General features: G+C 39.2%; 1 protein-coding gene across 7 annotated transcripts in view; it reads right to left on the bottom strand.

The window, feature by feature from the left end:
- Positions 1-811: 811 nt before the first annotated feature.
- LOC148894259 (plakophilin-4-like) overlaps positions 812-14,037 on the bottom strand; it is a 49,520-nt gene continuing 36,294 nt past the window's right edge. For all 7 annotated transcript variants that reach the window (XM_089002018.1, XM_089002022.1, XM_089002021.1 and 4 more), the window contains 11 exons: positions 12,841-13,024; positions 12,188-12,305; positions 10,736-10,927; positions 9,857-10,030; positions 9,631-9,781; positions 8,870-9,062; positions 8,535-8,619; positions 7,239-7,356; positions 7,033-7,158; positions 5,344-5,399; positions 812-4,097 (listed from right to left, as the gene is read on the bottom strand). In XM_089002018.1, the coding sequence (XP_088858144.1) occupies positions 3,852-4,097; positions 5,344-5,399; positions 7,033-7,158; positions 7,239-7,356; positions 8,535-8,619; positions 8,870-9,062; positions 9,631-9,781; positions 9,857-10,030; positions 10,736-10,927; positions 12,188-12,305; positions 12,841-13,024 (1,643 nt within the window). In that variant the 3' untranslated portion in view covers positions 812-3,851. The remainder of the gene's footprint in view (positions 4,098-5,343; positions 5,400-7,032; positions 7,159-7,238; positions 7,357-8,534; positions 8,620-8,869; positions 9,063-9,630; positions 9,782-9,856; positions 10,031-10,735; positions 10,928-12,187; positions 12,306-12,840; positions 13,025-14,037) is intronic.

Below are 14,037 nucleotides of genomic sequence, written 5' to 3'. Positions count from 1 at the left end.
TAGACCAATACAGCATTTAATAATCTTTTAATGTTCATGTTTTGAGATAATCGATCTAAATATCTTTCATATATTTTGACTCAGTGTTCATATTAATATACTAATCATATTAGATGTGTTCAAAGTATGAGCATTTATTCATACGTGTACAATAATTTGAGTCATAATTTTCGATTTTTTTTTAACCTTTTGAATGGCTCCCGATCATTTAAAATAAAATTTTCACAGTATTATTACATATCATTATCATAATTTTCATTTGTTTATTATCATAATTATCACAACATTTTATTTTATGATAATTATGATTTTAATCTCTTGTAAAGCGTTTTGGAGCGCATTGATTCATACACATACAGTAATTTGGGTCATAATTTATTTATTTTTTTACCTTTTGAATGACACCTGAGCATGGAAAATACAATATAGTACATTACTATGGAAAATGAATAGTAGATATGTAAAACGGAATATATATATATATATATATATATATATATATATATATATATATATATATATATATATATATATATATATATATATATATACATATTATAAATTTGAACATTGTTTATATGCGTGTCATGGCTTCCGTGTGTATATATTTTTTCACAGTATCATATTATATATAATTTACATACAATTCATTTTGTATAATTTTGATCATAATTATCATGACATTTTATTTTGCATTTTAAGCTCTTGTAAAGTGTCTATGTGTGACGAAAAGCACTTTCAAAATCAATTTATTATTATTATTATTATTATTTTAGAATAACCGTCTGGGGGAAAAAATGACCAGAGGGTGTACAAAACAAAACAGTCCTTTTTTATTATCATATCATGTTTTTTTTTTACTTGTGTACATACAGTATGCCACTGTTGTCTCCACATATTTTGTTCATATTTATATATATATATATCTATTTAATATGGCACACGGTCATGATTTGTATAGCAGTGCAGATGAGTGTAAACCAGGCCACGTGTAATGTGTATTTACAAGAGAACACAACATGGTTACAACAATAAGTACAACTAACAAACACTTTCATCCTTTTTTTAACATTTTTTTTTTCCCTCATTCCATGCTGGCTTCGACACATCCACACCCAACCTCCATTTTGACTCTTTCCATAGATCCTTGCATCACATGACTCACACCTTTGCTACCTAAGACAAATTGTTTAAAAAAACATTTAAAAAACAATGCATTCATGTCCAATTTTGTCTACCCTACAGGACTTTTTTTTTTTTTTTGCTTTGTCTCTAAAACGGGGTACACACATCAGATAATTGCCCAAATTTGCCCATTTTCTTACTACAGTGATACCTCGGTTTACAAACCCCTTGGCTTACGAACTTTCGGGTTTACGAACGTTACATTTATGAACATTTAACCTTGGCATACGAACTTTTTTCGTACACAGAGCTGCCTCAATGAGTATTGATGTGTCATTCGCGAACGAGCCAGTTATTCTAACAACAAAATGGCAGCCGGCTGTTTTTGTCCTCTATTCCCCGCCCCCAGTCTTCGGTTAAAGCCACGTGATTGGTCAATAACGCAGCAGTGAGTGGAGGTGGTTTAAACATTAAAGCGACAGGAAGACTACAGTAAGAGAGTTTCAACGTTGATAGTTCAAAGGCAGAGTGTAGACTGCAAGGTTAAAATATCCCATCAATCAGGCTCCACAAACAACCCGCACAAGCCATTTGTACACTTGATGCAAAAAGCTATCAACCCAGCTAAACAGAACAAAATTGATGAGGAACAAGGTAAAATTATGGAAGAGAAAACACCTACAAGGGATCATTCCTCAAGATGGTGAAAGAAGAAAGCTACGTTCCTCATCAAGTGTTGACTGCTGATGAAAGCGGTCACTCCATTCCATCAAGTCACCAACAACCATCACAAAGGTCAATAAAACGATTTTACTATACAGTACAGTTTATTTCTTTAATTATAATACCATAGCACATTTATTATACATAAAATAAGGTATATTTTGTGTAATTTTAAGGCTTATTTAGTAGAAAATTATGTTTTATGGGGACCTGGGAACGGATTATTCTCATTTTAATGGTTTCCTATGGGAAATTATTTTTGGGGATACACACTTTTCTCCTTAAACACTGTCTGGGAACCAATTAAGTTTGTAAGCCAAGGTATCACTGTATTATATAATTAAGTATTCATGCCAATTATAGCAGAGATATCGCAATATTTGGTGAATCATCATGAAAGATTATTGTTCCATATGTTATCTCTCATATTTTGATGTATCATTAATACTCAACGTATCAGTATTTGGGTATTGTTGAGTACTCAAGATTGAAAGCTTGTGTTGTTACTGGGCTGAAAAAAAGTATTAAAAATTGCTACGTGTGTCCCCTTCCCTCGACTACTTGAACTAATTCCCTTCTATTCGCACACATTCCATAATTCCATCTGCTGTCACTCCCCAACATTCAATGGGTATAAAAAGTCTACACACCCCTGGTCCAAAAACAGTTTTTTGTAAGGTAAAAAAAATGAAAAATGAAAAATATCCCACCGCTGTTTTTTTAAAGGTTTTCCAACACTGACGTGACCTGAAAAATTCAATTGAATAATTCCATATAATTTGCATTTTCGAAAATGTCACATGTCATCATTTGCACCATTTCCAGCCATAGGGTGTGAAGACTTTTGCAACCATATACAGGTAACATCCGACTTACGACCAGCTCAACTTACGACCACCCGTACTTACGACCACGACATGCAGACCCTATTTTTAAAAATTTTAATTCTACGCCTAGCACAGCAACGCGCTAGCAGGCCGGCAACGCGTACGACAATTTTGGCCAGCCAGCTAGCATGTCACTCTCGCACAGCAATCGACTGTGTGATGGCACCAGAGAGGGGGGAGTTTGCGAGTCATTTAGCCTCCGAGTCTCTATTCAACATTTTGAATATATTTCAACTTACGAACATTTTGACTTACGACCGTTTGGTCGGAACGGAACTCGGTCGTAAGTCGGATATTACCTGTATTTTCAACTGGTTTTTTTCTACTTCCCCCCTTTATAGGGTTATTTTTCAATTGAGTTGAAACATAAAGGGCGAAAAACCTTTTGATATCATTTTTTTTTAAATTACAATCACCAAATAATTGAACAGGGGTCTGTAAACTTATCACTATACACTGTTTTCACCCGCACACATTCACACTATCTTTTTTTTTCTTCTTTCTTTTAAAGGACAACCGATGTCTCCGGACAAGTTGTGTCCATAATTTGTAAAATGGCTTCAAATGACTTCTACTGAGCGTATTTTACAAAGATTCCACCGCATATAGCGATATTACCTTTTAAGACTCACGCTGAATATTCAGGAAGTCTTGTTTTTGAGTTGGTGACGAGTCCGTACGTGACGTCACTAAAGGAACGCCCCTGACCAAAAAAAAAGACACATTGTAGCAGTCCTTCCATCACGTCAATGTATTTTGCTGTACTTCTTTGGTGTTAAAACCTCGTGTTGCACCCAAAAGCCGCCAGAAGAGGGTGTCCAAGCTCCATATAAGGAATTTATCAGCCTGTGGAAACGGAGGTGGCCACAGGAGGTCGCCATTTTGTGCCTCTTTTCTGGTGATCGTTTCTCCCCAATGTTGCCTCAAAATGGCATGGAATAAATTTTTTAATCGATTGCAAACATGTATGCTTTCCTCTTCAGAACTATTTGAATCATATTCATAACTGGAGGTGTTTTGGGTATTTTAGATGCTATAAAACGTTTTTCTGATGTCAGTTAAGAAACAAAAAAGTAACGTCGGTTGTCCTTTAAAGCCAAGTTCATGGTTTGCATTTCACACCCACGAATCGGGTGAACCGGGGTACTGCTCGGCCCGGTAGGAGGGCCTTCGCGTGCTGGCGTAAATGTCAACGTAATTGTTGGCGGACTTGAGCGTGTGATGTTGGCCGCCGTAATCGACGGCAGGCGCGTACGCCATAATCTCGTCCATGTAGGAGTCGTCGTAGCCCAGCGAATGCTGCGCGTACATCCGATAGGGGTCGTAGGTCCTCATGCTGGGTTCGTCGGCGTAGTACAAAGGCTACCGGGAAGACACAGACAACATTCAATGCAGTTTAAGAAACCGTAGACTCTCTTTTTTCATCCGAAAAAAAAGAGTTAATTCCTAAGTTATATGGGTCTGGAGTTATACGATTTTGAAATGGGGGCAGCTGTCCAAAATACAATGCTATAAAATAGCTAAAGTTGGAACAAAGCGCTAACATGGAAAAAGGGGAAATGCTGCCGCCTTGCGGAAGGAAAATAAAAACCTTGCCAGAGGCCATAGCCAGTGCTTTATCAGCACCCAAGCATGAAAAAACAAAATCCAAACAAATTCGGGAATGGCGCTCTATGTCATGCTTTTCAATTCCCGAATAAATCTGTGGATGGTAGTGAATGAGTTAAAAAGCCATAAATGTATCAAGAATAAAGTACATTTACAAGGAAGTAAAAAATTATAATATTCTGAACAATTTAATTAATCTGCGATGAGAAGAAACAGCGCTGATGCATATGTCGCTGCTTGGAATTGAAGCGGATTTATGGTTGGACAGGAGATGTTAGACCATCTCTTTTCGTCAACGGATGCTACAGCTATGTGTTTGCTTTCAACATTTAGCTTGTAGCAGATGTGCACATTGCACCTTGATGTTTCTGATCCACTGGTGAAAAGGACGCATTGATACTTTCCTCTTTCATCTAGAATTGTTTCATACAGCAAAGGGGGTGCAGAAAGTGCGTCAGATTGAATGACTCTCTGTGTCTTTTGCATTGTGTCAAATTGTATTTATTTCATTTTTGTTGTTGTTTTGACTTCAAGATCCTGTATTTTCTTTTTCTACTTCTTCCCTTCCCTTCATCACTTTGCTGCTGTGAAATGTCAATTTCGCCACTGCGAGACTAATAAACGCTAATAATAATAATACGTTTCATTTCTAAGCACCTTTCAAAACTCTCAAGGTCACTTCACAGTCACAGGATCAAGTTTTTCTGTGGGCGAGCCGTGGCAGCCATACGCGCCAGCGTTCACTCAACCAGGAATAACTCATATAGCTAGCTAGCTAACTAGCTAGCATTGAACAATACTAAGGAACTGACGTATAGTCCCTACCAGAAACCTGTTCAAAAACCAAAACAGCACTTCCCATTATAATCAATGTAGAAAATGTTAATCCATTCCAAGCCTTGAAAACAACTTTTTCGGAAGCACGTTTTAACTATTTCACAGAATTTTTGACCGTAATCCGTTCCAGAAACCTGAAGGCGCGTCAATGAATGGATCTCACCTGTGTTCTTCTGGGCTCCTCTCGCGTAGGCGACTGGTAGTAGTACTTTCCCGACCCTGCAATCAGAGTACCAAACGTTCAAATATGCGTGAATGGAATGTCCGTCCCCAATAGAGGGGAAATCTTTCCACTTGTTTACACAGCCCACCGGGATCCAGATTTACGTTAGCGTCTCGCCACTGGAATCCACCATTTTGTTTTTTTTTTAAACTTTGCCCTCACACTCGGCTGCTAGCGAGTGTGTGCTGGTAAAAGCTCTCGTCTGGCATAAGCAGCCCCCCACTCGCAATAATAACACTATTGTGTGATCCGGTAGAGGCTAGCGGGTCCATTTTAATGTTTTCCGGCTCTCAAGTGCCGTGCGTGTGCTGAAGTGTCAGAGAGCAGATGTGATGCAAGCTAAAAGAAGTGAAATGGCGACAAATCCACAAAAGCAGCCATTTTGGAACAGGTACTTGAAATCCACTTCAAAAGGCAAAATAATAATAATCATCATCATAATACATGTCATTTCTAAGCGCCTTTCAAAACTCTCAAGGTCACTTTACAGTCACAGGATACGTTTTTCTGGGGGTGAGCAGCGGTAGCCACACGCGCCGGCGTTCACTCAACACGGGAGTAACTCAAATAGGTAGAAAGCTAGCTAATAGATAGCTAACTAACAGATAGCTAGCTAGGCCTTCACTCAACCCGGAAGTAACTCAGATAGAAAGCTAGCTAGCTAATAGACAGCTAATAGATAGCTAAGTAACTCGGATAGAAAGCTAGCTAGCTCATAGATAGCTAACAGATAGCTAGCTAGGCCTTCACTCAACCCAGAAGTAACTCAGATAGAAAGCTAGCTAGCTAATAGACAGCTAATAGATAGCTAGGTAACTCGGATAGAAAGTTAGCTAGCTAATAGATAAGAACAAGAACAAGAATAAGAATTCTTCTTCTTATTATTATTATTATTATTTTTTTAATTATTATTATTATCTCGCTGGCTGGCTATCTAGCTGGCTACCTAGCTATCTATCTATTTGCTCAATATTAGCTATCTAACTCGCTAGCTAGCTATCGATTAGTTATCTATTAGCTAGCGAGCTAGCTAACGTTCTATCTAATTGAGTTATTCCGGGTTGAGTGAAACGCTGGCGTATGTGGCTGCCGCTGCTCACCCACAGAAAAACTGATCCTGTTACTGTAAAGTGACCTTGAGAGTTTTGAAAGGCGCTTATAAATGAAATGTAATTATTATTATTATTATTATTATTATTATTATTATTATTATTATCTGACTGGCTACCTGGCTGGCTGGCTACCTAGCTAGCTATCTATTTGCTAAATATTAGCTATCAAACTCGCAAGGTAGCTAATATATTAGTTAGCTATTAGCTAGCTAGCTAGCTATCTAACTTTGTACCGACAGTATTTGAGTTATTCCGGGTTGAGTAAATGTGGCTGCCGCTGCTCACCCACAGAAAAACTGATCCTGTGACTGTAAAGTGACCTTGAGAGTTTTGAAAGGCGCTTATAAATCAAATGTGTTATTATAATAATTATTATTATTGGATGTTTATGTAGACCTAAAAATATAATATTGTGTGGGCCCTTCAATTTGACTGAAAATGACAAAAACCCTGGCACTGGGATTGGACACATTTTTACACATTGTCTGGCAGTGAATGAGTTAAAAGCACACGTTACCTGGATAGTGTTTTTTGTGAATCGTGTTGTCCACTTGGTAGTTATAAAACTGCATAGTTGATTGCGCTCGCTGATAATCTCTCAGGGTGTGATCGCGACTGGCCGGAGACGACATGGCGCTGGCAGCTTCAAAATAAAAGAAGGAAGAAAAGAAGGGGGAGACTTACACGCTTGCGGCAAATGCGGCAAAAAGTAAGACGGCCCACCAGGATGGTTGAGGGGGGACATCTGAAGACTGTTGGTGGGCAGGACGGGCTGAGACTTGAACCTGTCCCGCTCAAGGGTGGACACCGGTGTGACAAAATGGTTTTGGGTCCATCCGTCCTGTTAGGGAAGACAAATGGAGGACAATGTACGTCATGTTGCTTTGGGGATATTTCGTGGATTAAATGACGCATACTCATTAACTCCTTCAATGCCAGACGATGTGCTACAAATGTGTCCAGTTCAGTGCCAGGGTTTTTGTCACTTTCACTCAAATTGCAGGACACACACCATGATCTTTGTTTTCCTGATGAAGGAATTTCCGTTTGACAGAATTCCTTATGAGAGAAGACATATGACTTATGACAGGCTAGCTAGCTAGCAATGTAGCTACAAATCTATTTGCTATCTATTAGCTATTTATTAGTTATCTATTAGCGATCTATTAGCGATCTATTAGCTATCTATTAGCTGGCTCGCTAGCTATCTAGCTACCTATCGTTTAGCTATCTAGCTAACTATTAGTTAGCTATCTAGCTGGCTAGGTAGCTATCTATTAGCGACTGTATCCTGTAAATGTAAAGTGACCTTGAGAGTTTTGAAAGGTGCTTAGAAATTAAATGTATTATTATTATTATTAGTAGTAGTAGTAGTAGTAGTACTAGTAGTAGTAGTATTTATGTACTTGTTTGTTTATTTATGTCTGGTTATTTATTCATTTATTAATGTTTGCTTTTAGTTTGGTATATATGTATTTATGTATGTATGTATGTATTGATTGATTGATTTATTTATTTAGTTCAGTATTTATTTATTGATTCATTTATTCATTTTTTTTATTTATTTGTTAGCATAGATCTGTACATATTTATTTATTTGTGTACTTATTTTTTCTATATATGTCTGGTTATTTATTCATTTATTAATGTGTTTCGTTCTGTATTTATTTATTCATTGATGTATTTATTGATTTATTTATTGACTTACTTATTAACTTATTGACTTACTGATTGACTTGCTTATTTATTTATTTATTTATTTATGTTCGGTTATTTATTCATTTATGAACAGGGTTGAGTGAACGCTGGCGCGTGTGGCTGCCACTGCTCACCCGCAGAAAAAAAAATCTCCTGTGACTGTAAAGTGTCCTTGAGAGTTTTGAAATGCGCTTCATAATGAAATGTATTATTATTATTATTATTATTTCAATATTCACTTTGACAGTCATTTTTTTAATGATGATTTTATTTTGAAATTTTTGATATCAAACAATCATGACAAATTCATAAAGTTCTTACTTTCTTATAGATGGCGCGTAGATCTCTGTACTGCCACAGCGCGTTTAGAACTTGAGCGGACGCCTTCACCACTTTCAGAGAAAATCTGAAACACCAAATAATAATAATAATAATAATAATAATAATCATCATCATCATCATCATCAGTCACTCAATCAATCAATCAATCAATAAATCAATCAATAAAGCGACACCAAAATGGTGTCGTTTGTCCTATTTATATTTGAAATATTTGAAATAAGCTTACGCACTTCCGTTCAAATGCTTTCTGTTTGTATAGTCCCTTTTTTTGGGGGGAGGAGGGACAAAAATCGTCCACGGTTGTCCGTCCTTACCTGTCCCCTCTGCCTTTGGTGATGTTAACCAGCTTTTCGATGCCGCCCGTGTCCGCCAAGGCCTTGGCGTTCTCCATGTTCCTGCTGGTGACCTCGTGCAAGGTGCAACAGATGGCCGCCACCGTCTCGTCCGACAGCAAGCTGGTGTTTCCCCCGGGGAGGCGGTTGACCAGGTCCCTCATAGCATATTTCCCTGACAGCAGCAGCCACAGGCGCCAGCGTTCACTCAACCCGGAAGTAACTCAAATAGATAGGAAGCTAGCTCGCTATCTAATAAATACAGTAATAACAATAATACATTTCATTTATAAGCGCCTTTCAAAAATCTCAAGGACACTTTACAGTCACAGGATATTTTTACTGCGGGTGAGCAGCGGCAGCCACACGCGCCAGTGTTCATTCAACCCGGAAGTAACTCAAATAGATAGGAAGCTAGCTCGCTATCTAATAAATACAGTAATAATAGTAATAATTTTCATTTATAAGCGCCTTTCAAAACTCTCAAGGACACTTTACAGTCACAGGATATTTTTTTCTGCAGGTGAGCAGCGGCAGCCACACGCGCCAGTGTTCACTCAACCCAGAAGTAACTCAAATAAGATAGAAAGCTGGCTAGATAGCTAATAGATACAGTAACAATAATAATAAATTTCATTTATAAGCGCCTTTCAAAACTCTCAAGTACACTTTACAGTCACAGGAGAATAACACAATTTAAAAGTGATATTATTCAATCCAGAGTAAAATAATTAGCCCTTTACCGATAAGTTCTTTGTTCCGGACATCCAACGCCATGTTTCGGAGCGCGGTGGCCACCGAACACACCACCCGGTCGTTATCCATCCGCAGCAGCTCCACAAGGATCGGAAGGCCTTTCTCCTTCCGTACGGCGGCGCGGATGTACGCCGCAAACTGCTCCAAAGAAAACACACAAGAGATGAACATTGATTTGGTTTAGTTCCGCAATCGAGCAACCCAAAAACTTACCTTCCAGTTGCCCGCCGACAAGTTCTGAAGTGACCCGGCGGCGCCCTCTAGTGTGGAAGGATTGGAGCTCTCGGCGAGTAGCGTCAAGTAAGGCTTCACCACCGCGGGGTGCCAAAGCATCTCGGCGCCCGTGGGTGCTTTCGAGAAGCCGGGGATCGGTCCCACGCCATCCCACTAAAGACACAATCATAATACAGTCATACCTTGGCTTATGGACTTAATTGGTTCCCAGACAGAGTGTGTAAGGCGAAAAGTGTGTATCCCAAAAATTAATTTCCCATAGGAAACCATTAAAATGAGAATAATCCGTTCCCAAGTCCCCATAAAACATAATTTTCTTTGGGTTGATAGCTTTTTGCATCAAGTGTACAGATGGCTTGTGGGGGTTATTTGTGGAGCCTGATTGATGGGATATTTTAACCTTGCAGTCTACACTCTGCCTTTAAACTATAAAAGTTGATCGTCATTGATGGCTTGATGGAATGGAGTGGCTAGTTTCATCAGCATGAAACACTTGATGAGGAACGTAGGCGTCTTCTTTCACCATCTTGAGGAATGATCCCGTGCAGGTGCTTTCTCTGCCATCATTTTACCTTGTTCCTCATCAATCGTATTCTGTTTAGCTGGGTTGATCGCTTTTTGCATCAAGTGTACAGATGGCTTGTGCGGGTTATTTGTGGAGCCTGATTGATGGGATATTTTAACCTTGCAGTATACACTCTACATTTTACAGTCTCAGGATAAGTTTCTCTGTGGGTGAGCAGCGGCAGCCATACGAGCCAGCGTTCACTCAACCAGGAAGTAACTCAAATAGATAGAAAGCTAGCTAGCTAATAATAATAATAAAGACGCTAACATGACGACGACTGCAACCCTCACGGTGTCTTCCTGCGAGTTCTTTTTCTTCTTCTTCTTTTTCCTCCCCCAACAACTGGAACTGATGTCTTTGCTCGGCGACTCGCTTCCCAAAATGGCGTCAGTCTCATCCACCCCTATCAGACGCGACGGGGGCAGCTCCAGCTCCAGACGGTAAGACAGGTTTCTTAGTGTGCAAATGCAGTTCTCCACTATCTGATTTGGGGGGACATACAGAGACATTAGGTTCAAAAAATGTTTGAAATGGAGCAGGAATTTAACCCCCCTAAAAAAAGATAGATGGTAAATAATGCTAACTCTAATACATACGAATGCGAATGCTAACGCTAATGCGAACACTAATACTTACGCTAATGCCAACACTATCTCTCTAGTTAGCTAACTGCCTAGCTGACTATTTATTAGCTATCTGTTAGCTATCTGGCTAGCTTTCTATCTATTTGAGTTACTTCCGGGTTGAGTGAAGGCGCTTAGAAAGGAAATGTATTATTATTATTATTATTATTATTATTATTATTATTAACGCGATTCTGGGGGAAAAATGGCAGCTATTTGGTTTACAGTACGGTCGAGATTAAAAGATTCAAACCAAGACACATTTTAGTCTTTTTTTCAGTGGGCGGCCAAGTAAATAATAATAATAATAATAATAATAGTAATAATATTATTATTATTATTATTACTATTATAATAATAATAATAATAATAATAATAATAATAATAATAATAATAATAACAATAATAATACATTTCATTTCTTAGCGCCTTTCAAAACTCTCAAGGTCACTTTATAGTCACAGGATAAGTTTTTCTGCGGATGAGCAGCGGCAGCCACACGCGCCAGCGTTCATTCAACCTGGAAGTAACTCAAATAGATAGAAAGCTAGCTAGCTAGCTAAGAGACAGCTAATAGCAAGTTAGCAATTTATATAGCTAGCTAGACAGCCAATAGATAGCGAGCTAGATAGCCAGCTAGCTAGATAGTTAGCTAATAGATAGCAAATACGTAACAATAATAAATAATCCATTTCATACATAAGCGCCTTTCAAAACTCTCAAGGTCACGTTACAGTCACAGGATACGTTTTTCTCTGTGTGAGCTGTGGCAGTTACACACGCCAGCGTTCACTCAACCCGGAAGTAACTCAAGTTAAATAGAAAGCTAGCTAGCTAGCTAATAGATAGCCCATCGATAGCCAGCTAGCTAGATAGCTATATAGCTAATAGATAGCTAGCTAAATAGCCAGCCAGCCAGATATGTGGTGTCCCTTATATTTGGAAAACGTTTCTATATTTATATATTATATTTTGAAAAGAGGGGAGGCTCAACATGCATTTTTTATTTTGTTCTATGTATGTGTTGTTTTGTGTATGTGTGTGTGTGTGTGTGTGTGTGTGTGTGTGTGTGTGTGTGTGTGTGTGTGTGTGTGTGTGTGTGTGTGTGTGTGTGTGTACCTTGCTGTCAAAGTCTGAAGTGTTGACACAGGCTTTGATGACATAGAGCAATGAGTCGACCAAACCCTCACAGGCACGCATCTCCTTTCGGGCCTCCTCGCCAGCTGAGCTCAAGTTCCTGTTTATTATGATGATTATTATTATAAAAAGCACACACACACACACACACACGCACGCACACACATTCCTGTTTCAATGGTTTTGTGAGGGAGATCTGGCCTTGGACAGAATTTAGGACTTGGGAAACTCTGAAGCAATTTAAGACTTGAAACTCCTTCACAGGAAGAGCTCATTAGCCAGGTTACAAATTTATCAGCTGTCCGTTCTTAAAACTCAAGAGGTATGGTATTCTCATCAAGAAAACTATGTTTAACTAATGTATCACTTTAACTTGCATATACTCTCAATAACTAGCTTGGCAGAGGGCTGCAGAATTCAGACGTCTGTCATGAATGACTACGTCTCCTGCCGGCAGTAGAAGACAATTTTTCTGTGTGCGAGTGAACATCTTTGACACGCACGCTCATACATTATGCATTTGTCACCTCAGTCCGTCTATAAAAGCTCCAAGCTTTTCACATCCAGTCATGATTGAACTAGTACGTGATGCAACACAACCACACGGAGGCGCTCACGTGTCAAACGTGGCTTACCTCAAGCAACCTGTTGTGTTCCTCAGCACCAGCGACGAGTGAAATTTCAGCTTATGGTCCTCTTCGAAAGTAGAGCTGCTCCATCCCGAGTGGGGGATGATGACAGTGTTGGTCAGGGTGGACAAAGCGTCGCGGATGATTGTCATCTTGACGGCGTCGCACGATGACAGGTTCCATAGCACCCCTGCGGAGAAGGAGGAGGTAAAACATGGTCAGGTGGCAGACGGATGCGCGAGGGTCAGTTGTCGGCTGCATTGACAATTTCAGCTTTTGATAGCTGTGTGAAGTTGACGTGGGGTGTGGGGAACCTGCCTTGAAAATTCATAAATTGATTTTCTTTCATATTTTTTTTTAATATAACACTTTGCTCTCAGCACTGTTTGTCCACCCATCAAGTGTGAAATTAAACAACACATTTTCGTAAAGGCTAAAAATGCCAATGAGCGAGCCATTTAGCCTTTTTCCTCCACTGTGATGAAAAAGTAAGGCTCCACCCGCAAAGCACCTACAAAATATTGAATTTTTGGACTACGCAAACAAAAAAAAAATGGACAAAATCCGACTTCAACGGACAGTTAGGACGGCGGAAAAAATCATTGGCACCGCCCTACCCACTCTCGAGGACTTACACACTACAAGAATCCAAACTAGGACGCAGAAAATCCTACTGGACCCTCCGCACCCTGCCCACCACCCTTTCCAGCTACTCCCCTCAGGCAGGCGCTACCGATCCATGCGCACCAAATCCAGCAGACATTTAAACAGCTTCTTCCCCCAAGCCATTAACTCTTTGAACTCTTTCAACAGTAGCTCAAATGAAACTGTATAGTGCCACTTAGCAATTTTTTGATGATGATACTAGTGCAGCGTGTTCTACCGGAAACAAATTCCTTTTGTGTTCTACATACTTGGCAAAAAAGATTATTCTGATTCTGATTCAATGCAGCGTTAGAAACCTTAGACTGCCTTTTTCTCATCACCAAAAAAAAAATAGTTGATTCCTAAGTCATATATGTCTGGAGTTATCTAAGCTTGAAATGGGGGCGGCTGTACAAAATACAATACGATAAATAAATATTGATTCATATAGCGCTTTAAAAAGAGCCGAAGCTGTAATAAAGCGCTAACCTGGACAAAAAAGCAAATGTCTCGTGGAAAGGAAAAACATTGCCAGAGGTCTGACCAGCGCTTTATCGG

This window comes from Hippocampus bargibanti, linkage group LG08 (assembly GCF_051943395.1).
Source record: "Hippocampus bargibanti isolate YZ-2025 linkage group LG08, ASM5194339v1, whole genome shotgun sequence".
Lineage (NCBI taxonomy): Eukaryota > Metazoa > Chordata > Actinopteri > Syngnathiformes > Syngnathidae > Hippocampus > Hippocampus bargibanti.
This window is presented reverse-complemented; position numbering and strand designations above follow the sequence as displayed.